The 24826-nt window shown below is 38.7% G+C and overlaps 2 protein-coding genes across 3 annotated transcripts; both read left to right on the top strand.

The window, feature by feature from the left end:
* The first annotated feature begins 1335 nt into the window (after window positions 1-1335).
* Window positions 1336-18148, top strand: tbc1d8b (TBC1 domain family member 8B). Of its 2 annotated transcripts, XM_028466091.1 has the most exons (21): window positions 1336-1570; window positions 4697-4807; window positions 4952-5070; window positions 7245-7470; window positions 7540-7780; window positions 9183-9390; window positions 9470-9637; window positions 9721-9882; window positions 9969-10119; window positions 10622-10836; window positions 10966-11083; window positions 11728-12013; window positions 12103-12232; window positions 12308-12406; window positions 12720-12788; window positions 13077-13317; window positions 13403-13468; window positions 15493-15585; window positions 15714-15761; window positions 16581-16678; window positions 16747-18148. In XM_028466091.1, the coding sequence occupies exons 1-21, from the start codon at window positions 1444-1446 to the stop codon at window positions 17191-17193; spliced, it is 3423 nt and encodes a 1140-aa protein (XP_028321892.1). In that variant the 5' UTR covers window positions 1336-1443; the 3' UTR covers window positions 17194-18148. The 2 variants fall into 2 exon arrangements, with proteins under 2 accessions (XP_028321892.1, XP_028321894.1); XM_028466093.1 differs by lacking the exon at window positions 15493-15585.
* Window positions 18149-22823: 4675 nt separating this feature from the next.
* LOC114475455 (serine/threonine-protein kinase pim-1-like) lies at window positions 22824-24093 on the top strand. Its single transcript, XM_028466255.1, has one exon. The coding sequence runs from the start codon at window positions 22949-22951 to the stop codon at window positions 24023-24025; it is 1077 nt and encodes a 358-aa protein (XP_028322056.1). The 5' UTR covers window positions 22824-22948; the 3' UTR covers window positions 24026-24093.
* Window positions 24094-24826: the final 733 nt, after the last annotated feature.

Below are 24826 nucleotides of genomic sequence, written 5' to 3' on the forward strand. Positions count from 1 at the left end.
GAACCTCTTTACATTTGGGGCACAAGTGATATTTTAAATATTTGGTGCAAAATACGTAACATATCTCTGAAAAGAGTTGTGGAAAACGTTTTTAATTCAATAGACCTCCAATTAGGTGGATGACAGCACTGGGTATAACTTTGATTGGTATTTGGAAAGTGGACTGTAAAATTGTGATTGTATAATATTATAATTCCTGTGATGAACTTTGGATCTTTCTGTGTAATATGCTTGTTCTCCCTGTGCTTACATACATTTACCTCGTGTTAAAAGACAGTGAATATTTTTCTTAAAACACATGGTATTCTTTTAATGTACCATAATAAAGCTGAACAAAATTAGTTGTGAAAACTTTATGTTGTCTATTTCTTATATCTGGCACCCTACAGGTCCCATTTTGAACTGTAATGGACACCACCAGTCCTCTACAGATTGAAGTGGGTATAAACAGTGTTTTTCAACCATGGGGTCATGACCCCATGTGGGGTCACCTGAAATGTCTAGGATTTGGTGTAAAACATTTTTTTTTTTAAATTACTGATTAAGATTATATTTAAATGAAAAAAAAAAAGAACATTAGTTTTTACATTAACACACACAATAAATATCAAACAAATCTATTCTATACTTAAACTTTGCCAATTATAAATCTAGTTCAAGTAAAATGCAGAATAAAAATACCTCGTCACTTGTCACTTTGTGCACTAATGATGGCTACTCTGTATTTGTAACAGTCATTAATAAACATGAACAAAAACTAATTCTAGGAAGAAAAAAAAATGTCCCTGAGGTCGCCAGAAATGTTGTGAAAATAGGGTCACGATCTGAAAAAGGTTGGGATCCACTGGTATAGAAGATCAAATAGTTATTTATTTATTTATGAATAATATGTCATTGGACACACAATTGAGTGGCCTCGATTCTAGAATAAAAAAGATTTTCAAAATGTGTCTTTAAAATATAATTTTAACTGTTTTATTTGATTTTTAATTTGCCCAGTGCTGACTATCAAATAAATAAATCCCACAAAAAGAAACAAGTTCATCTTTAGATCACACTTTATTAACCACTTTAAGGTAAAATATCAAACAATTTAAACCGAAAAATCAACAAAACAATTTTATTTCTGATACGTTTAAAAATTTCTGGGGGGGGAAACAGCTAATTTTTGTAATCATGTTAAATTCAATGTAGTGGTAAATTAAATCTCATTTGGGGGTTTTGAATAGTACATTTATTATTTTTATTATTATTATTTTTTAGAAATTCTAAGCTCCTTTCTAAAAATAAATAATAATTAAAAACTACAATCCCCATGATGCTTTGCGGCTGTAGGCAGCATATTCTGTCGACGTGGGAAGGGAGTGATCCCGACACAAACAAATGTGCAGAAACCGTGACATGTCAGGTGGATTTCCCAGATAACTTGATGCCATTTGAAAGATGTGGCTCAAACCGGAGGAGATCCTGCTGAAAAACGCCTTTCAGCTGTGGCTCACCGAGAAGGATAACGAGTACTTTATCCTGCAGAGGAGGCGAGGGTACGGAGAAGGCGGTGGAGGTCTGACAGGTAACGTTAGCTTCGTGTGTGTATGTGAATGTGTATATGTATATATATGTATGTATGTGTGTTTGAGGACAGTTGGTGCTGCGCCTCAGACAGAAACAATGGTAACAAATGTGTTCGCAGCACTGTGTTAACTTAAGTCCACCTTCATTAGCTTAGCAGGTGAGCTGACAGATGTGCAGTGTAGCTGCTGCTGCTGCTGCTTATGAAAACACTAGCTTCACTGCAACAGGTAACAGCTGCAGGACCTGATCAGCTGTGAGGGACTGTTCACCTCCCGTGTGTCTGGATTGCACTGTCTCATAATGGTTCCACTGTGTCTGCATAGTGACATGTTTTTGTAGCACACTATGTACAGTGAGTCTCATGCGTTGCTGTGTTTCTGTGCGAGTGTCGTGTGGAAAGCAAAGGCAAGTGATTGGATAACACTTTTAGGTTCAAAGGGCGTTACAGAGGTTAGAATAAAAAAAAACAATAGACACACATTTAATAATAAAAAAAATGCTTTGCAAATTTAAAAGTAGTTAACTACAACTTCTATTACTTATTTCATTGTTTTCCAGTAGGGCTAGGCGATATGGACCAAAACTCATATCTCGATATTTTTTCTCAAAATGGCGATATACGATATAAAACTCGATAATTTTACTTTAAATGAAGTCTGACCTGAAAGACAATTCTGGGTTAAATTTGCTGATGAAAAATGCCACACAGGCACATTTATTAAAGGAGCACAGGCAGGATTTGTGAAAAAATAATCATTAATTTTACAAAGTGGCTAGTCATACGTACAAAATGGCTGAACAAGCGATACACGTACGAAATTCAAATCCACTTCAAAAGGTTAAGGTTAGTTAGTTAGTTCATAATGTAGTTTAAGTTTAGGGTTTGTTAGTCCGTAATGTTGGTTAGGGTTAGTTAGTCCGTAATGTTGGTTAGGGTTAGTTAGTCCATAACGTGGGTTGGGGTTAGGGTTAGTTAGTCCGTAACGTAGTTTAGGGTTAGGGTTAGTTAGTCCGTAACGTAGTTTAGGGTTAGGGTTAGTTAGTCCGTAACGTGGGTTAGGGTTAGTTAGTCCGTAACGTAGTTTAGGGTTAGGGTTAGTTAGTCCGTAACGTAGTTTAGGGTTAGGGTTAGTTAGTCCGTAACGTGGGTTAGGGTTAGTGAGTCCGTAACGTAGTTTAGGGTTAGGGTTAGTTAGTCCGTAACGTGGGTTAGGGTTAGTGAGTCCGTAACGTAGTTTAGGGTTAGGGTTAGTTAGTCCGTAACGTGGGTTAGGGTTAGTTAGTTTGTAACGTAGTTTAGGGTTAGGGTTAGTTAGTTCGTAACGTAGTTTAGGGTTAGGGTTAGTTTGTCCGTAACATGGGTTAGGGTTAGTTAGTTCGTAACGTAGTTTAGGGTTAGGGTTAGTTTGTCCGTGAGGTGGGTTAGGGTTAGTTAGTCCGTAACGTAGTTTAGGGTTAGGGTTAGTTTGTCCGTAACATGGGTTAGGGTTAGTTAGTTCGTAACGTAGTTTAGGGTGAGTTAGTCCATAACGTTTAGGGTTAGAGTTAGTTAGTCCGTAACGTAGTTTAGGAATTTACGTATTAATAGCAAACAGAAGTACAAGTACGTAGCTTCTTAATCACATGACCTAAACTGGCCAATGGGGGCGTGTACGGAAAGAATGTCGGTATATTGATACAGGTTCACGTGCAGATAGCCACTGCCTGAATTTTAAGTCTTTTAAGTCTAACGGTCGATCAAGCGCTCAAAACCAACTTCTTCCATTTGTGATCATTACTGCTGATTCAAAAGTAATTATGCAGAAGGAAAAAAAATGGTAATACATCTTGTTATAGACCCTTGTTTATTCATCTTTAAAAGCTATAATTTGCCCAATTATTCAGCCGGGCTTTCACTAAATATGATTAATGATCGGGCAAACACAGATCTGAAAAAAGTAATTTTAAATCTTAGACTCGTCATTTTCTTCATCAGTAGTTCATAATTGCTCAAGATCTTTGTTATAGTGATGGGGATTACAGAAATTAAAATTAGTGTCAAACCAAAATTACTGATCAGTGTAAGGAAACTAAAAAACATAATGTTTACATGAGTGCACACATTGCTACCTGTGTTAAAATCAGAGAATATCATCATCTTATTACAGCTTTAAAGATTATTAGTTATTATTTATTGGCCATTTTCCCTCCAGGTTTAATTAGTAGGGATGATTATTACGAGTTTATATATACTTTGTTAAAATGGAAAGTGTTTTTGCATTTATATGTTTATGTTTTTAAAATGGCGTGGTCAATGTAATCTCTTCTTAGTTTGAAAATCTTCCTATAAATTCTTGAAATCAGCCGCTATAATGTTCTAAATAGCAGCAGACCTCCTGCTGATTTTCATATTTGGGTGTCGGCGTTTCATTTATGAGATCATTGAACAATTCCACCAATGTAGGATTACACACGCGTACACCAGATGGTGACAGTCCTACAATAATTAGGGGTTAATTACTGGTAATGAATGGGTACTGGATGAAGCCCAAAGTACTGGTCTCCACTGTGGCTGTTTAATGCTATTGTTGGTTGTAAAAGAAAGACCGACTTGCTTTTTTTTTTATTATCTGAGGGGCTTTTAATGCATCTGTTGTTTTAGTGTTTTCTTGACAGCAATGAAAACCTGATCATATTTAATCCAGTGAGTGATTGGTGATTCTGCAGCTCACAGTCAGTACTGGGAGCATTGGCTTGTGTTCAGAAATGCTGATGCAGTGCAGGAGATAGTGGTTTCACTGAGCTTTTGGTAAGCTAATCTGGAAAGTAATAAAGGTAACAGATATAGCTGGTTTTATTTGATCACAGGCTGAAAATGAGTAGATTTTAAAGAATAAAAAACTATTTTGAAGAAGTCATAAGGGGAAAAAAGCTGCAGGGGTTTTCCAATATTATCAACACACCTATTTTTACTCATGAGGTTAAACTGTTCTGCTGATCATTCAATTATGGACAATTTGTGTGAATGGCTGTTTGTGTGAACATAATGTTGGTCTTTATTATGTTTTCTGTAGGTATCCCATGACAGAATGGTACAGTGGCAAAATAAGGCAAACTGAACTGTGTCTGTGTGTGTGTGTTTCAGGCCTGCTTGTTGGAACCCTTGATACTGTGCTTGACAACACATCTAAAGTGGCTCCTTACCGCATCCTGCACCGCACACCAGACTCACAGATCTACTGGTCGATAGCATGTGGTACGTCTCTGGATGTTCACACTAAACCTGCACACATTTTGTTTATTTGGAGTTGAGTTATTGACACTGAAAAAAAACCTAAAAAAAAAAAAAAAAATCCAAAAAACTAACTGAGGTGTATTCCTGCTCTTGGTGCTGGCTCAGGTGTCACCAAGGAGGAGATTTTCCAGCACTGGGATTGGCTGCAGCAGAACATCATGAAGACACTCTCTGTGTTCGACTCCAGCGAAGACATCACCAGCTTTGTTCAGGGCAAGATTAGAGTAAGAATACTTTTATATAAACTTTTATTAAGGGGGACATATATGGTGGATGTTCTTTACATATAAATGTAATAACAATTAAAGCTGCAGTATGTAGAATCCTCCCTTTGCTTCGAAAACCGATACTGAAACTTAACGTCCCTTTATCTTTGTGAATGCTCTTAGCGACTTTTTTCTCTTTTTCTTTTTTCACTAGACTAGTGACAATTTTTTTTTTTATTATGAACTTTATATTTTGATAAACGCATTGAGATGACTTTTTTGTAAATTGCACTGTACAAATAAAGTTGAATTGAAAAGTTGAAAATGTAGGGACTTAAACCTGTGTTATTGAAGAGTTATCGGGTTTTTTAGAGACTCTAACATGAATGCACATATTACTCTGTAGTTCCTGTCCTGAACAGCGGCTGCTAACGTGAGCTAGTCCCCACCAGAAAGCTCACACAGGCGGCTGCAGTGACTTCAGCTGCCTCTCAGAGCAGAGTAACAACCATCACTCCGCATTCAGACTGTAAAATGATTTGCGTCTGTTCTCTCCACCATGAGTAAGCTTTTCTTAGGCTTATAAGCGATTTATCCCATCTCTTCTCACTGTCCCTCTGACACTAGTATGTGTGGCGGACCTGCGCAGTCACAGGGATCCGCGAGGACGCAAAGCGGTCCGTTCTTCCTGAGTATTTTTGTGCTTTTAGACTGTTGCTTCTCCACCTCTGCCTTTTTCCTCTTGATTTGCTGTGTAACTGCTGTGCCTACCGCTGCGTTCGGGACTTCCGCTGGAACGTCTGCCATTGTACTTTTATTATCAATGGTATGTGAACGCGCCTGACTTCAGTCGATCAGCCAATAGTAACGGCCAAAAGAGCCCATAGAGCACACGTGTTTCGAAATATCTCTCATTGGCTGACATCCAGCGTCACGCTCCTGGATTTCTAAATATCTTTTACAGGGCTAGGAGAAGGAAAAGAGATTAATTGTCCACTTAGAACACTTTGGATTACAATATGCTCAAAGACGATTGTACATTTTTGACCAGATGATGCAAAAAAAAAAACTCACACTGCAGCTTTAATGTAAGCTATTAAAAACTGAGGGGCCACTTGGAAGCCGAAACAGCTGGAGATCTGACAAAGGAGAACAGTGACTAATAACGTCAGTCATCCAGCTTTTGATTAGCATGCTAATAGCAGAAAGTAGTGCAAGCAATGCAAACAGCAAACCACAGACTGAACCAGGGAGAAAGAAGTAGGCCTTTAACATCCTCATCTTCTACTGTTTTTAAAATGGAGGAAGAGAGTCAGAAGGAGAATAATAATGATGATGATGATGATATTCTGTAGTAGGATAACAGAAAGTTCAGTACTTTCAAATAGTGTCATTTTATCTGGTTTTTCAGGCGTCTTTTCGGTCGTTTCATTAAAGCAGTGTTTCACAACCGTTTTTGGGATCGTGACCCCCTTTTTTTCAAATTACTTTTTGATTGTGTTTATTAAATTGTTATACTACTGTATATTGTTTCAATGATATGATTTATTTTAGTTAAAAAAGTGTCTAAAAAAATACCAAATATGTAGTAGTATACAGTATTAAAAAAAAAGTGCATTAAAAAAATGTTACTCACTAAATTACTTCTGTAATTTATTCTGTTATTCAAAGTGTCAAAATATCATGTGGTGAGACTGTGTGGCCATTTGAAAAAATCTCTAGAATTAAAATGACTCTAAATCTATTCACATTTATTTTATGCCCTATTTTAGTTATATTATAGTCTAATATAAGATTTAAATTTATTTTTTTAATTTATTCCCATCATAATATTCATGCAAACCTTGCCTGATGATGCCCATTTCATGAAATATCATTATGTCATTGATCAAATACGGAGTAGCTTTAGATATTTAAGAAAAAAAGTATTTTAATTATTATTGATCTTTATTTTAATTATTATTATTAATAATAACTAGATTTATATTTGACAAATTGAAAGTATAGAATACAGTTGTTTAAGGTCATGCGTTTTTTTTAATTTGAAAAAGAATAATAAAAATACATTTTATAAATTTTTATCAATTACTTGACATTTCAGGCAACACCATTTAAACTCCAGGCCACCCCAAGGTTGAAAAACACTGCTTTAAAGTATATATGTTGAGTTGTGCTGCTGTGTCTGTTTGGAGGGTCTTATTGCTGAGGAGAGTAAGACGTCACTTGTACTGGAGGACGACCCGGAAAAGTTTCGAGAAGCCCTCCTGAGGTTTGAGAAGTGGTTTGAGCTGCCTTCAGAGGAGAAGCTGGTCACGTATTACTCGTGCAGCTACTGGAAAGGCAAAGTCCCATGCCAGGGCTGGCTCTACCTCAGCACCAACTTCCTCTGCTTCTATTCATATCTTCTGGGATCCGAGGGTAAGAACTTTCTGTGCCGAGTCCTAAAGAGTTTGTAATAACAGTTTTGGTCTATATTGCTCGTTGCAGTGAAACTGGTCATTCCCTGGGATGAGATCTGGAGGCTGGAGAAAACCTCGAATGTCATTCTGACTGAGAGCATTCACGTTTTGGCTCATGGAGAGGATTTTTACTTCTCCATGTTCCTGCACCTTAATGAAACCTTTGTCATCATGGAGCAGCTCGCTGACTACTCCATCAAGCGTCTTTTTGATAAAGAGGCTTTCCAGAGAGAACCGGCGCTCTCCGATCCACTGCAAATCACCAAAAGGTATTCAGTGTGTGCTGCACCGTGCAATGAATTCTCATGATCTGGTTTGTACTGGCTGCCAACTATAGAGTCTGAATAAACAGAAAGCCTGAGTGTCATCAACTAAGACTTATTTTTAGTTTTTGAAACCTGCCTGGAGTGACACACAGGTTTTAGGGTGTGTGTAAAACTACATAAACCTATTTAAGCCTCGCTTTATCCTTATTACTAACACATTTTACCCTTTGGGATATTTGCCTCCAGAAAACGATTTTTAGAAGTTTGTTGACCAACTTTTTTGTGTCAGGCACTTTGTTTATTTGTTGAATACATAAATAACGCCTTGATAATGAAACCTTGACCTGTTCTCTAGCGCCACCATCAGGCCAAACTTTTAAATTATAATGAATTTGTCTTGAATAGTTTTCATCCAAATCTTCTCAAATTAACTGACAACATGAATGACCACAGGAGTATGAATACATATGAAATATCAGTTCTACTTTGGCAAGTGTGAGTAATAGGTCACACGGATTCACACACACTTTGAAATGCCAAGTTAACTGTTGAAACAAATGCTGCACACGAGCTGAAAATTCAGGTTTTTCCTGGTTTTTTAAACAGTGACCAATCATCTGATCAGTGCTGTTTCACTTATCAACCTGTTTAGTGTCCATTCTGTGCACCTCCTTTAAATTAGTAAATTGAATTAAAATAATAGCTCAATAAAAATAATCATGGACCTGGTTAGTGAATGGCGTACCTCGTCGATGTACCTTTTCAAAGTGAGAACTCATGCTGTTCTTTTCACACTTGGACATCTCGCTTGTCTCATCAATAATAATGATACATTTTATTTACAAGCGCTTTTCCAAAACTCCAAGACACTTTACAATTGTTAAAGCAATTACCAAGTCAAAAAAAGAAACATGCAATAATCAAGGTAAATACAAAAAAAAAAACACACAACAATCATAGGTTAAAAGCTTGGGAGTAGTCTGGAGACAAAGGAGGTCTGTCGCTTTGATACTTCTTCTCCCATCGCTTTTACAAAAGTGCTCGGATTGGCCGAGAGTGGCTTCAGCAGAAATCCCTGTTCCCTCCTAGAGTCTGAATATGTGTTAAATTAATAATATAAACACTAAAGGTTTGTGGAAAAACATTAAGAATGCTGTTAGGTGGGAAATATCAACAGACTGAATGAGCTTGTTGACGTTTTTATCCCTCTCGACCTATGACCCCCCAGGTCACGCATGCGCAGTTCCAGAGTGTGAAAAGGCTTATTGTATCCATCAAATTAGGAAAAGTCATGAAATATGAAGCATCACATTGACCCCAAGGATAATCGGAGGGTTAATGTGTTTAATGCTTTAAACTCTATCTACAGATAATTCTGGTTTCTTCTCCTTCACTTCCCTCACAGAGGCCTTGAAGCTCACGCAAAGAGTGATCAATTTCGGGGATTTTTTAGGCTTCCCAAAGAGGAAAACCTGCTGGAGGTGCATGAGTGCTTCCTCTGGGTCCCTTTCAGCCACTACAACATACTCGGCAAGATCTGTTTGTCGGAGAACTACCTGTGTTTCGCCAGCCAGGACGGCAGCCAGTGCCACGTCATCATTCCCATGCGAGAGGTAAAGACAAACAACGAGCTGTGTCAACACTCTACGTGATGATCAATGAGGAAAAAAATTCTGGCATTCCTCCTTCCAGGTTGTCAATATCGAGAAACCTGATTCCACCAACAAAGCTTTAACTGTGTGTGTGCGTGGCAAGAGAGCGCTGCGTTTCTCCGAAGTGCGTGACTACATGAGGCTATCTAATACGATTCGTAGCAGGTGCGGTATCAGCGCCAGCCCCCAGCACTCTGCCTCCTCAGAGGTAACCTCTCACACTGACTCGCTTATGATGTTTTTCTTACAGTTTGGAAAGAATGTAATGTAAAATGTAAACTCTTTCCCTAGACCATCCGTGGTGAATGTCAGTCCCTCATCAACCACTTTGAGGACAATCCAGAGGACGTCACTCTGATGGTGGGACAGAAAGACAGCAGCAAGGCCGTGAGCACCGAGGCTCTCATGACCGTTTTTCACCCACAGGATGTTGAGAACCTTGATCCCAAAATGGTAAACGCAGCTCTCTTCCTGTGTGTTTGGAGAAAGGATTATGGTTATTGATGGATGATGTTGGTGTCGTATGATGTGATCACTAGCTGAAAGAGAAGATGAAGGAGCAGTCCTGGAACATTCATTTCTCTGAATACGGACGTGGAACAAGCATGTTCTTCACTAGAAAGACACGAGACTTGATTGTCCGTGGAGTTCCAGAGGCCTTAAGGGGGGAGCTGTGGATGTTTTTTTCAGGTAAACCATCAATTTTACTGTGGTTTAGAATTATTTTAGTGTTTGAATACATTTTCTGGCCAATAATTGACTAATCGGATGGAAACAGTTGTCACACATAGTCACTTTTGAGTCAATTTTTTTCTGCAAACACCTTACAGTGTTGATGCGTGTTAATTATGAATGCTGTGCTGTCCTGCTTAACAACAGCAGTAATCAGTAGAGATGAGACGTAGGTGGCAGTGACATGTGTGACCATTTTCATAAGAAAATTGTCATAGCTAACCTCATAAAGATTAAAAACTCTGAACACACCGACTGTGATGGAAAAATGCGTCACAAATGACAACAAAATACTGCATATGTAAGTAAACTGCCATTTTTAATAGAAATAGCCAGACTGGAAGCAGAAAATAACAATTCAAATAACTCCACCCATCATCTCAGCCGTGCTCTTGTTGTTTCACTGAGTAGTTTTCATTTTAGCTTCTGTTGTGAGCCGACTGCTGCTTGTACTCTTCAGGAGCTGTGAATGACATGGCAACCCACCCTGGTTATTACACCGAGCTGGTTGAACAGTCCCTAGGCACGAGCACTCTGGCTACTGATGAGATTGAAAGAGACTTGCACCGCTCACTGCCTGAGCACCCGGCCTTTCAGAGTGACACCGGGATCTCAGCGCTGCGCCGAGTGCTAACCGCCTACGCCTACAGGAACCCAAAAATCGGATACTGCCAGGTGCTATTAATAGGTTTAAGAAGCAAAACAAGCTAACAGATTAGTTAAATAAGTACTATTTACATAGCTCCTTAGTTGGACAAAAGGCTCTGTGTCGTTCATTCAAACTGAATGTCCTTTCTTTCCCAGGCAATGAACATTCTCACTTCAGTTCTCCTGCTTTATGCAAAAGAAGAGGAGGCTTTCTGGCTGCTGGTGGCTGTCTGTGAGAGGATGCTGCCAGATTATTTCAACCGTCGAATCATAGGTGAGACTGTAACTGTGGACGGTTCATTTGCATTAGGGGTGTGCATTGCCATGAATCTGACGATATCATTTACTATTTGCATGTCACGATACAATATAGCCCGATACTAAACAATACATACTATCGCAATACCAATAATGACAAATTTTATCTTTGCAAGTACAAAATGGTATCGAAATTCAATTTATTTTTTAGTTTTTAAACTTGCGAGAACGAGACCATCGTAACTAACTGTAATTCAAGCACCAATATCAGAAAGAAGTGGTATGTTTATCAAACTGTCAAATTACAAAAAAGTTAAGCTTTTGCTTCTCAACAGACTATGTTTCTGTTGAGTTCTTCAGTTTTAAAAAAAGTAACCACATACATCTATATAAATACCCAGTATGTTTTATAAAAATAAAGTGCAATAAACTTCCAAGCTAAAATGCATTAAATTAAATTAAATGTTTTTTTTATAAAAAAAAAAACATGATTTAAAAAAAATGGATTTGGACATTTTTGGGATCGATACGATAATCGCGCAGTGAAATATTTCAATACATCACCGAATCGATGTTTTCTTACACTCTCGATTTGCATCAGTAATTAGTGGAAAATAAAGTGTCACCTTGAAATGATCCCACTGTGTGTTTTTCTACCAGGTGCTTTGGTTGACCAGGCTGTGTTTGAGGATCTGATCAGGGAAAACCTCCCCCAGCTGGTTGAACACATGACAGACCTGACCTTCTTCTCGTCCGTTTCCTTGTCCTGGTTCCTCACGCTTTTCATCAGCGTCCTGCCCATCGAGAGTGCAGTGAACGTGGTGGACTGCTTCTTCTATGACGGCATCAAAGCCATCCTGCAGCTGGGCCTGGCAGTGCTGGACTACAACATGGAAGCTCTGATCTGCTGCAATGACGATGCAGAGGCAGTCACCATCCTCAACAAGTCTGTCACCGATGGATCTTAATCACAGTGGCTGCTTAAGTGGATAATTTTGTGATTGTGTGTGTGTGTTTTTTTTTATTCTTCTTTAGGTTCTTTGACAGTGTTACAAACAAAGACAGCCCATTGCCTCCCACCGTGCAGCAAGCTCCAGTGAGCAATAACGTGAAAGCATCCCACGGCTGTGTAGATATCAGTGAATTGATACGCGAGGCCTACGAGGTACTGCAGGATTTCTTCTGTTTTCTGTGGCGATGAGGAGAGTGGGATTGGTTTGACCAGTTTGTGTTTTTGCAGAAATATGGAAGCATCCGAACAGAGGAGGTGGAGAGCTCACGGAAGAGAAACAAACTGTATGTGATCCAGACTCTGGAGGATACAACCAAACAGAATGTTGTAAGTGAATTTCATTATCGTCTATTGGAATTTGGTTAACTTAGTTAGTATTTGTTTATTTAAACCTCTAAAGTACGCTGTTTTCTGATTTTATTCAATCATAATGGTAAGTACACATGATAAATTATGAAGGGAAACTGAGTAAAATTCACTTAAAGTGAAAATTGTGACAAGATTAACAGTGACATTAAAAAAAAAGCTACTTAAGGAGAGTAATTACTAGGAATGTTTACTTCATTATTCTACGCTACTGGTAATTGGTTTATCCTTTTGGTTACCACAACCATAGGAATAATTCCAAATATCATTCCAGATCCGTGTGGTGTCTCAAGACGTCAGATTTACCTCCCCACAGCTGGATGAGCTTTACATTTTGTTCAAAGTGAGTCTATTTGGAGTATTTTTGTGTATATTTGTTGTCTTTTGGTACATTTGTGTGTCATTTTGTGTAATTCTGTCATTGTTTTGTGTGTTTTTGGAGTATTATTATTTATATTTGTTGACTTTTTGAGTATTTTTGTCATTGTTTTGTATGTTTATGGATTTCTTTTGTGTATATTTGAATCTGAAACACAATGAATCCTCCTTTTGTCATCATAATCAAATGTACGTGCATTTTATTGATACTAAAACATAAAAAATGTGCATTTTACGTCTAATTTTTTTTCAGAGGCAGCATTTCCTTAGCTGCTACTGGACAATGAAGAGTCCTGTTCTGCTTCACCATGATCCCAGTCTGGCCTATTTGGAGCAGTACCAACTGGGTTTCCAGCAGTTCGGCATCCTTTTTTCTCTGCTCGAACCCTGGGCTTTTTGCAGTCCCAAGAGCACTCTGTCCCTCTGGGTTTTCCGCCTGATCGACGAGAACCAGGACGGCCTCGTCAACTTCAAAGAGTTCTGCTGTGCTCTTGGTATATATTTGTTTTTTCTCTGCTTTCTGTGGCTTCAGCTGTAGAACTCCATACCATGATGAATGTTTCCCTTCTCTGCCGACAGATACTTTATATACTGGATCTTTCACTAATAAGCTCAAATTCCTCTTCAAGATGCATCTGCCACCAGGTTAGTGACAAACTGAATATAATACAGAGGCCTCGATTTTTACACAAGGTCAAAAACATAGTGTGTTTCAAACTATCAGTGTTGTCATTTTGAGTATCCAGCCCACAATTCAGCATTAGTTGAGTGAGCACATTGCCTCAGGGAAAGAGCTGTCTCTGATTGTATGGCTGTTAACTGTATGATGTGACAGCATGCTTTAAAGCAAGGTTAGGGATAACTAAGGGAAATGACGCTCCATGTTAGGACAGGAGAGTGCACGTCGAGAAGGTTAGTTTCTCTAAGAAAATGAAAAAATGATTAACTATGCAGAGGAGAAACTACTCACAGAGAATGAATGTCTCACTGATTTCATTCCCGTCTCTGATTCATTACCAAGGACAGGTCACATCCTGAGGACAAACAGAATATTTCAGCTCAGGTTCTGATCACGTCCCAAGCTCAAAGCCTCGATGCAAAATTTGCTGCTTCATGTCACGTCCTGGAATGGGGCCAAACACTCCATTGATCAGTGAAACTGAATCATTTCAAGATGAGAGGCTTTTCACCATGAACAAACAGTGCAGCTGCTGTATCCTCTCATTAGCTTCAGGGGCAGAAACCTCGACTTGCATCATCAGTTTGGCAGCTTTAGTGAACCCCACACTGATCTACATGACCCTAAACTGGATGTGTTTAACACTCATGCGGAGGACTTTTGGGCCATATGCAGGACTATTAGTAGTAGGACTGTGATGCATAATTTCCCATAGGCTCATATTTCAGGTTTATTTAATGCTGTCAGGATAGTAGAGTTATGTGGATTTCATATTTTATCACAGGCTAAAACATAATCAACAGAAATTCTGACACTTACAGGTCCCAGTCCAATGAGAACCTGGCAATGACTCATGCACACTCAGGGCAAACGCACACTAAACAAGAGCATTTGGAGAGCGCAGACCTCTGCCAAGCACCAAATATCCTCTTTGCCAGTTATTGGATAAGGATCATTAGCACTTTAAAGGCTTGTAAGAAACCTTTGGCACCATTATAAATGATACAGTTGGTCCAAATGTATGGGCACTCCCATTTAAAAAAAAAAATTACAATGAAATGCACAATCCGGATCCGATCTGGATGAATCTCTGCAGGGTAATTGATTAACCAACCCAACATAACTGAATTTCCTAAAGATTGGTACATTTTTAATCAAGACATGAATTTATGAAATGTCGCCAATGATGAGCAATAGGACATTTTTTTTGTTTTTTGAAACTGATCCAGAATCAGTATATTCATCTTGATCTCCTCCAAAAGTTAAATAAAATCACCCATGGGGTAAGGTCTCTTTGGTTGATATTTTGACAAAATCTGTTTTCATGTAATCCTGATAACTGACAAACAAATAAATAAATAAATCCAGGTGAAAACATAACCTCCTTGGTGAGTCAGTAACCTGCATTATAGGACTGGGGTGCAAACCCGCTGCACTAATGTAGGTAAGCAGCAACAGTGCACAGCATAACTCGAAGTGAAGTAAAAAAGAGAATTCGCACTACAGTAAATTTCGAAAAAGTGTTTTCACAGAGAGATTTGTATTGTGCTGCAGGTTCAGGAGTTCATGTAAGTTGTGCAGCAAAGGCTGCCTTCAGAAAAATAAAGAGAGAATGTCGGCTTTTGTGGGTTATTGTTTAATCCAGGCATGTAAACTAACACGCATGCATGAACTTGCATACGGGCGTCAGTTGGGGGTTGGTGTGCGAGAAATCTCTAAAAATAGTTACAGAAAGTAGGTGTTGACAGGGTTTTATTTGAACTATATCCCAACATTTTTAGTCCATACTTTCTTTTAGATTGTAATCATTCTTTACATCACATTTATTACTTTTTCACAAACTGTGTCAGCATGTCTTACTGAAAAGTAACACAATTGGTTTGCCTTCTGCTAAACTTGTATGTGTACTGATTGTGTGTTATTGACTCTCCTTGTGTGGACTCTGACTCTTCCTCCTTCCTTTCAGTGCACTTACAGACTTATCTTTTAGCTTTCACAGGCAGTCCTTTGCACCTTAAGGAGCAAAAAATCCAGCCGTTTATTCCACTGACAGAAGACTCCTCTCTCTTGAGTCGGTTTGCTGGTTAGCCTTTTTAAACTTCCTCTTTGGGATTTCCTTTTCCTCCTGTTCTAACTTTCTTCTGTACTATTACTAACTTGGACCGAGCGTAGAAGTGTCGCTAAAGCTTCACATTTCCTATCTTTTTTTAGCATTTGATTTGCCAGAAGACGGTGTGATTAAGAAAAGCCCTGAAAGAGGTAATATTTTAAGCACACATGCAGCATACACTTCATGGCCCTCATTTATCAACCTTGTGTGAAAACCGGTGCAAATTTGAGTGCACATTTGGTCATACGACAGGACCAACGTGTGATTCATAAAACATTAGTATTTGACCAATCCCAACGCACAAATTATTTCCTGTTGATAAATGCGGCGGCTGAATTTGATCATCATGAATATGTTACACCCTCCTGTTTGGGAGGCCCCGCCCACTGAAGTCAAACAAGAAAAGAAGCTCTTCCAAGATGAAAATCGGCATCCTTGCATCCTTAAGCCTCTGTGGAAGAGGATCAGCTACTGAGTAGGTGAAGTCTGCCCCCCTGTGTGCACTGCAAGTAACTTCACATCAGAGATCCTGGAGACACACGCAGACATGTTGTTTATATATCAGCCTCATTCCACACGCTTGTGGCAATAAATATCACATTAAATAAAATGAACAATTAAAATGCTTGACTGTGTTTATTATGCCTTCAGCCAATTTCACTGATAATTCATTACATTACTGCAGCGCATTTGTAAAAGTTTAAGAATCTGTTTACATTTAAAAGGTATGAATGAGGTCCCATTTCTTCCATACAGCCCCCAGTGTAGCGGGGTTATATGATATTCTGTGAAAGGAAAACCAAAAATGTGGTATCAGTCATAACGTCAGTTTTAAAAATATATTTTATAAACATTTTATTTAATTTAATTCGTTTTAATAGATCTGTTCTGAATGTGTGTCTGCTTATGCTTAAATGACAGCTGAGGCATATTGAATACTTTATTAAAGGATTCTTTCTAACTGTCAGGCAGAGGAAAGGTTGACCTGCAGGCCTACTTAAAACAGTGGCAAAATGAAATCCTGAAAAAAGAGGAAACCATCAAAGACCTGCCCAGAATTAATCAGGTAAATATTAGATTACTGGTTCTAACCATAATTGTGGGATAACTTCTAAACTATTTCCTTTATTCCAGAGTCAGTTTGTCCAGTTCACAAAGACTCTCTACAACATTTTCCATGGGGATCCTGAAGAGGAGCGACTCTACAGAGCCGTGGCCCACGTGACCAGCCTCCTCCTCAGGATGGAGGAGGTTGGACGGAGGCTGCAGGAGCCGAGCAGCCCGTCCGACTCCAAGAAGCCTGCCAACGCCAGCTCTGCTGCAGTGATGGAGGAATCTTCATCTGAAGAGGTGTGCAAAACCCCAGAGAGTGCAGACGCCCCCACACCACGCAGCAGCAGCAGCAGCCAGGACGCCGCCTCCGATCTCTCAGAGACAGAGTGGTCGTTCTCATTCGAGCAGGTTCTCGCTTCTCTGCTCAACGAGCCGGTCGTCGTCGGCTTCTTCGAGAAGCCGGTTGATATTCACATGAAACTGGGACAAGCTAAGGTCGCGCAGCTGAAAACTAAGGCAAACAAGTGATCTAATGAATACATTAGTCACAGTTGTGCCTCTGAGTCAAACTGAGAAGTTGGAATGACGCCTTGTTCCCTTTTGGTTTTGTCGAAGCTAATATAAATGCTGTAATAGACAAAAAAATAAAAGGGAAGCAGGTGATAATCAGCCATAATCTGTGTTTTAAAATGCTGTGGACACAGTTGTGACTAGTTTAGTCCACCGACCAACACCTTCAGTGCTTTTCTTTGTGGTGTCAAAACGCATTAGGAATTCTTAGCATTGTTGAGGAAATTATTCCTCCTTTGAAGCCTGAGTTTGATCATTTCAAGTGTAAACAAACTGGTTTAGTAATGCATAAACCACGTTCACTGCCCCCTTGTGTATGCAGAACTATAACAGGAGAGTGTGCTCTCTCCTTCTGCCTCACACACTGCTCCATCTCTATTGCAAATGAGAGGCGGTGATGACAAGTCGAAATGAAGAGCGTCCATTAGTTTGTTGACATTGAGTCCTAGCTTTTCATGTTCAAACTTTGTGCAAATGTTAGCGTGTTCAGTGCTTTTTTGGTATCTCGTGGCGCTTGTTATCTTCTACCAGTGAAAGCTTCAGACGTACTTCAGTGGACGCAATGAGATAAAATCAGATTTGGCAGTCGATGCTGTGTTGTCGTTGTCGTACAGCAGCACATGTTCACCTGTGTGTCGAACATATGAAGCTAAATCCCATCCATTCCACTGCGTATTTCTCTGAACTTGTGCTGTGTGTGGGGTCTCCACAGTTCCACCAGTTTGCTTAGTTGTTACACTTTAGTGTTGTACAGAAAGGTGCGTACATGGGTGAATTTAAGAAGATTGTATTTCAAATGAAGCATAGGAGCTGCTGTGGGAAATGTTTTAACTTCATTAATCTCAGGGTGACTTTCATGTAAAAAAAAAAAAAAAAGGAGAAAAGGGATATTTTTCAACCTGATGCATATAAACATATATGATGGAGTTATATATACATAGCCAATGTCTTATCTGTATGTTTAGATTATAGAGCATGTGTAGCATCGTTACAGTTTACACTTTAATTCCAGCCTTGCACAAAATGTTCCTACAACTCGCCACTATGCTAACGCTTTCCTCTTTATTGCTGCCATGATTTGTTTTGTTTCTTTTAAACCATCTGCCCATTTCTGTTGCTCTGGCCTTACTGAATATTTTTGCACGATTATATAAAATTCACAAGCTGTGGGGGAATAGAGCATCGTCTGTGAGGCCAAATTCAGAGATTTTATATAAAGCTTTAGGTGTTTGATGCCTTTTAATTGCCGCCGTGTTATTTGCTTTGCTTTTAACTTTAAAATAAACATTTTTTCCTCTATTTTTCATCAGTAGCATATAATTAAACCGTTAAAAAAAAGTGTTTTTGTGTTTATTTAAGGTGTAAAGTTGAAATCCTTATGATGCAAGTTTAACAAATTAAAACCTATTTAATTGTAGCTTAAAACACGTGTTTTTTTTCTGTTTGTGTGGATGATGATGTGACTTTTTAGGTCTAAAGCTAAAGGGACTTCATCAGCTCAATGCTCTGATGAAATTGTGCTTATCGAGCCAAAAACAGGCCGTACTGCCACATTTTACAACAGCTTCGTCAGATGAGGAAAATGTTTTCTCATGAGCATGATTTGCTTATGCCACCATGACTGTTTGAAGCTGCCTTGGAAATGGCATTGTTTTTTTTTTTAACCTGAATGCTTAGTTTCAAATGTCCACTTTTGGTTGAAAATGTACTTTACATTGCGCATACGTTTTCCTTTTCCATGAAGAAATGAGTGAGACGAGATGACTGCTGAATAAACCAAATGGTCAGCTGATAGTGTTGAGTGTTCCCTCCCAGCACAATGAAGGCTCTGTCACAGACCGTCTTTGTGGAAAATGCTGCTTTATTGTTGGGCTTGCGGCGTTTCCAGTTCCACACGTTTTGATTTGATTTGATTGCTTGTCTTGCAGATTTTTCTTTTCATTTATTTTTTGGCAAGACCAGTGAATATTTTATTTTTAAAACTATTTACAAATGTCTCAAAAATAAACAAAAAAAAGTGACAAAGAAGGATGAGGTTTATTTTTTATTGTCATGTTGGCTCTGTGTCGAAGTGCTGAGACGCATCAGAGAGTATTTATGCCACATATATGCACACATGTCAGAAGTCAGCTGACCCACATGTGGCATACATTTCTTTTGATCGGACTCATGAATTGTCTTCTAGATATTTATACATAAGAATAAACCTATTATTTCTGCAGCTCAGTTAAAAAGTATTAAAGAACTTTTTTATTTTGTGGTAATGTCTGTGTTAATTGTGTACACAGTTGTAAGGCAGTGTATCTAAACACTGTACATCTCCTGACACTTACATTAGAGCAGTCACTGATCTACAGTGTATGTTTGGCACCACACTGTGTAACGGGTCAGTTCCTGTCCTTGTTGGCTGGGTGTCAAACTTCACCCTTTTTGCCTGAAAACTTCCCGTCACAGCGTCTTTACAACAGCTGCTTTCCCCCCATCAACAGGACAGTCAATATCTTCAGTTCCTAGTTTGTCTTCACCTTATCTCAGAAAGCCATGATGTTTTCTTGAGAGTAAAAATAATCTTGGAAACACTGAAGCAGAAAAGTTCAAATTTGGTTTCAAATGTGTGGTTGTAAAGTATTTTGAATGTAGTGGTTTTGTGAAGAAATAAATCACCTTTAAAACCACAGACGAACAGTTCACAACATTCTCTTCTTACGTCTTCCATGAATGCATGATGTAGGCCAGTGTTTCTCAAATGGGGGTACGTGGAGATAAGAGAGAGACAGAGTGGAAAATTAACAAATCAAGGCATTAAAAATATGGGGTTTTAAAATGTTTCTCTTGAGTTAAAAATTATAATCAATAATAATAATAATGGAAATGATCTTGATTAGAACATGAACTGAATATACATGTGTCAGCCATGGTCCCACACCAGGGAGATGACCGGAAATGATCAAAACTATAAAAATAAATCCATTCAGGAGACATTAAATACTGTTTCATTGCACTTATTTACAAAATGTGATTCTTTAAAATGTGTGTAATCACTCATTCATTCCATCAGTATGCTCTATAGGCTTTTTTTTTCTTTTTTCATAGTATTATCAGCAAAATGTTGTAGTCATACAAAGGGGGTACTTGGATTTAGAAATATGAGAAAGGTGGTAGTTGGGCCAAAAAAGTTTGAGAATCACTGAATTGTAGGCATAGTAAACAATTGTTGCAATGCTTTGAAAACTACGGAGCCCCACACATGACATGGTAAATAAAATAAAATAAAAATACTAATTAGTGGACACAAATGATTTTTTTCCTCACCATGTCATGTCAAAAAAAACAGATACAGAGTTAAAGGCCAGGTTTGATGTCTTGATGAAAGAAGCAAAAAAAAAATCATCTAAGTTTACTCTCTTACTAGGTCGTAATGTGATCTGTAAGCAGTGCAGTGATACACAACATCATCAGAAATAACCTCCTATGAATACAGCAACAGAGTGGCAATCATTCATCCCAGTACATTTCCTATACAGGGTTCCCTCCGTGACTTGTCCCCAGGCGTGCACTCTGTCTGGGTGATATACGAGGACAGGATGATGAATGCTCTCTGCATATTCCACACACTATTCTGGCTCAGAGATTTGGTTGCATGTGCTTCTTGTCCAGAGTGTCACCTGTTTGGCTGTGCTGTCAAATACAGGCAGCTTTGGGAAAATCTGAGTTTTGATTCAAGTAGATGTAAACCATAACGTTGTCGGCATACACATGTACAACCGCACAAAGCATTCCTAAGTGGATGAAATAGATGAACGACTGTCTATTCTATGTCAGTTATAATTTGATAATATGGTTGCATATCATAATATATGGGTTTTAGATTATTTAAAGCTGTTCAAGGCATATTACTGCATTGGTAACTTACATGCAGTGTTGGGGAAGTTACTTTGAAAAAGTTATTTGTTACAAATGGTAAGATATTTAATAAAATTATAATAACATATTTAAAAATAATCGATGATAGTTTGCTGCCTCAGCTGTTTTATGTGTTTTTGTTTTTTTATGTCTTAATGGAGTCATTTTGTGTTTGAGTTGTTTATTGTGCGATCATAGCCATTTTCTGTATTGTTCTTTTTATTTACATCATTTTATTTTATTTACAGGTGCTGGTCATATAATTACAATATCATGAAAAAGTTGATTTATTTCAGTAAATCCATTCAAAAAGTGAAACTTGTATAATGTATACATTCATTTCACACAGACTGACATATTTCAAGTGTTTATTTCTTTGAATGTTGATGATTATAACTGACGACTAATGAAAAGCCCAAATTGAGTATCAGAAAAATAGAACATTACTTAAGACTGATACAAAAACATGACTTGGCACCTGCACGCAGTGCCAAAGCTACCAGTACCTGGTTTAAGGACCATGGTATCACTGTTCTTGATTGGCCAGCAAACTCGCCTGACCTTAACCCCCATAGAAAATCTATGGGGTATTGTGAAGAGCAAGATGCGAGACGCCAGACCCAACAATGCAGAAGAACTGAAGGCCACTATCAGAGCAACATGGGCTCTCATAACACCTGAGCAGTGCCACAGAATGATGGACTCCATGCCACGCCGCATTGCTGCAGTAATTCAGGCAAAAGGAGCCTCAAGTAAGTATTGAGTGCTGTACATGCTGTCACGGCAAATTTGTCATGGCAAATTTGCGGTTGACCTCATTTGGAGACATGATTTATTGCTGTGGTTGAATGATGGAGTCCAGGCGAGGCATTGATGATTTTATAAAAAAGGTTTATTATAAAATTAAATAAAAAAAGGAGTAAAAAAGAAGCTTCCATCCTGAAAGAATGAAAGGCAAAAGGCTCGTGGTAGAGCAAAAAGGCAAGACCCACTCTAACTAACAGTTTCACAGCTTAAGCTTTTATACAGATACCAGAAAAAGTTCCACCCTGAGGTGAGGAGAAGAAGGGAGTCAGATGCCCAACAGTGGAAACATTTGAGGATGATGAAGACGTGTATATTATGAGGAAGATTGGGCGCCACTCTTATCTATCCTTGATAGTGTGTGTGTTCGTGTATATCTGCATGTGAGTTTGAGTTTTGGCCTTCAGCAGAGACTCTGTGTTGCACTGAGTACAATACCATCTGTAGTGTTTAATCTAACATGATTCAGCTGTTCAAAAGTGCAAAGAGTAATGGAGTCATCATGTATTAAAACATGACAAATTGTACACATGAACATACATTTGACGATATGATGATGAATATAAAAATTGCCATAACAATTTTCTGAGACACTGAATTTAGGATTTTCATTAGCTGTCAGTTTTAAAAATCAAAATTAAAAGATATAAACAATTGAAATATATCAGTCTGTGTGTAATGGATATAATATAATATACAAGTTTCACTTTTTGAATGGAATTACTGAAATAAATCAACTTTTTCATGATATTCTAATAATATGACCAGCACTTGTGTATGAAATAAGGGAACAGAAGATGGAGCCTATGACATCGTCAGCAGAGCTGACGATGTCGGCCTATGAAGTGTGTGTTCTGTGAAGTCATTGCGTCGCCAATGCCACGATTCTACAGGGTGCTTTTTTGCCTTTCATGTTCAGGATGAAGGTACAGAGTGAAGAAGGAACTCAAACACACGTTCCCTCATTACAGCTGCTGTTTTGATCGGTTGTCATTTGTCTGCCGCCATGATTTACTTTTTGAGGAAATATTTCAAGAGTGTGAGGAATTTTCTCCAAAAGTTAAAAAAGAAGATATCCAAAGCTGCGAGCTTCAGTCAGTACCAGATCTCGTTGACAGGGCCAAGTACATCATCTTCCACTTGTTCACACCCAAATGTGTCTTCAACAGACTCGAATGGCCTTTTCCTTGAAGCACAGGAATATTCTTGTCATCACCCTGATGCCATTAAAACAACATTCCACCGCACTTCATCTTTCCTGAGCAGCAGCGAGGAGTTCAAAAGCAGGTACCACGAAGAGGAAATGCTCTGTGTAGGTGGATTTGGACTCGTTTACGCTGGTAAACGTCGGTGCGATTCTAAACCTGTGGCTATAAAACACATCCCGAAGAAGACTGTGAAGTTTGTGCAAGTGAACTGTCAGGGTAATGTTTACCATGAGATCTTGGAGGTGGTCCTCATGGAGCAGGCAGCCGGTCGTCTCTGCAACGGCAGCTTTGAAAACCGTGCCGTGATTGACGTCATGGAGACCTTTGCCCTGAAGACGGAGGTGATTATAGTCATGGAAAGACCGCCGAACACAGTGGACATGTTTGATTACTTAAATAAAGTAGAACATATACCAGAGGCCCAGGCCAAGGTTATCTTCAAACAGATCGTCAACACTGCATTGCTAATGCACAGAAATGGCGTCTTCCACCGGGACTTGAAGCTGGAAAACCTCCTGATTAATTCGAACCAAGACACTCCTGAGATCCGACTCATCGACTTTGGCTGTGGGGATTTTGTACAAAATGAGCCCTTCAGGGTCCTCATGGGAACTTCGGATTTCGCACCGCCAGAATGTTTACGTGCGGAAAATTACAAGGCAGAGGCTACGACAGTATGGCAAATTGGAGTCATGCTGTTTATGGTCTGGCATACCAGGGTCCATTTCAAAACAAAAGTGTACATGAAAGGGGGCTACAAGGTGCTGGAAAATGTATCAAAGGAATGCAACGACTTCTTGAACCAGTGTCTGGCCTTGGACCCAAAGCAACGTCCAACTTTAGAGGATCTACTACTACATCCCTGGCTGGAGTGAACTCGCCCCCACAAACTCCAAAAACTCTCACCCATATCTCATCTCCACAAATACGTGACTTTTGCAAACCATGGACCACTTTGTCAATATTCATAAATAATGACCAATCTGAACATAAATATTTCAAGTTTTTGGAATTCAATTTATGTATTTTTGTTATCGTTTTGTGCATTTTTAGAATCTCTCTGTGTGTTTTTTGCTCTTTCCAAGTGTGTTACGAGCCATTTTGTGTATTTGTTACTTTTTTGTTATTTTTATTTTATTTTTTTCATACTATCTACTGACGTCATATTTAGTTTAATATGTTATTATGCGATTTCGAACACAGCCGTGGTTCATTACAAAAGCTGCTTCTATAACATCACTGGCCTCCATCTAAGCCAATAGCAAAATTTGATTGTGATATCCAGTTTCAACTCATAGAGGGCGGTCACGCTTATATTTTTACCCCAAAAAATAATAAGTCTTTTCACACTCTCTCTGGTCGAGGGGGATAAACTGACAAGTCTGACAGAGATTTAGATTACATTTCCCGTTGCAGCGTTGATTACTTGAAATATTTTTAGCGGAAAGGTGGTATTGGTCTACCAAGTCAACTGTTAAAGCTAATGCTGCACACAAGCTGAAAATTCAGGTTTTTCTTGGCTTTTTAAACAGTCACCAATCAGCTGATCAGTGCTGTTTTGTCGGCCTTTTTTGTGTCCATCGTGCACTTTTTCTGGGTTAGGTCGGAAACCTTTCCTGTTGATGATAGCTAGCCATTTGTTTCTCCGTTCCGTGGACAGACGTTCTGTTTGTTCT

Source organism: Gouania willdenowi, chromosome 14, assembly GCF_900634775.1.
Source record: "Gouania willdenowi chromosome 14, fGouWil2.1, whole genome shotgun sequence".
NCBI classification, from domain to species: Eukaryota; Metazoa; Chordata; class Actinopteri; order Blenniiformes; family Gobiesocidae; genus Gouania; species Gouania willdenowi.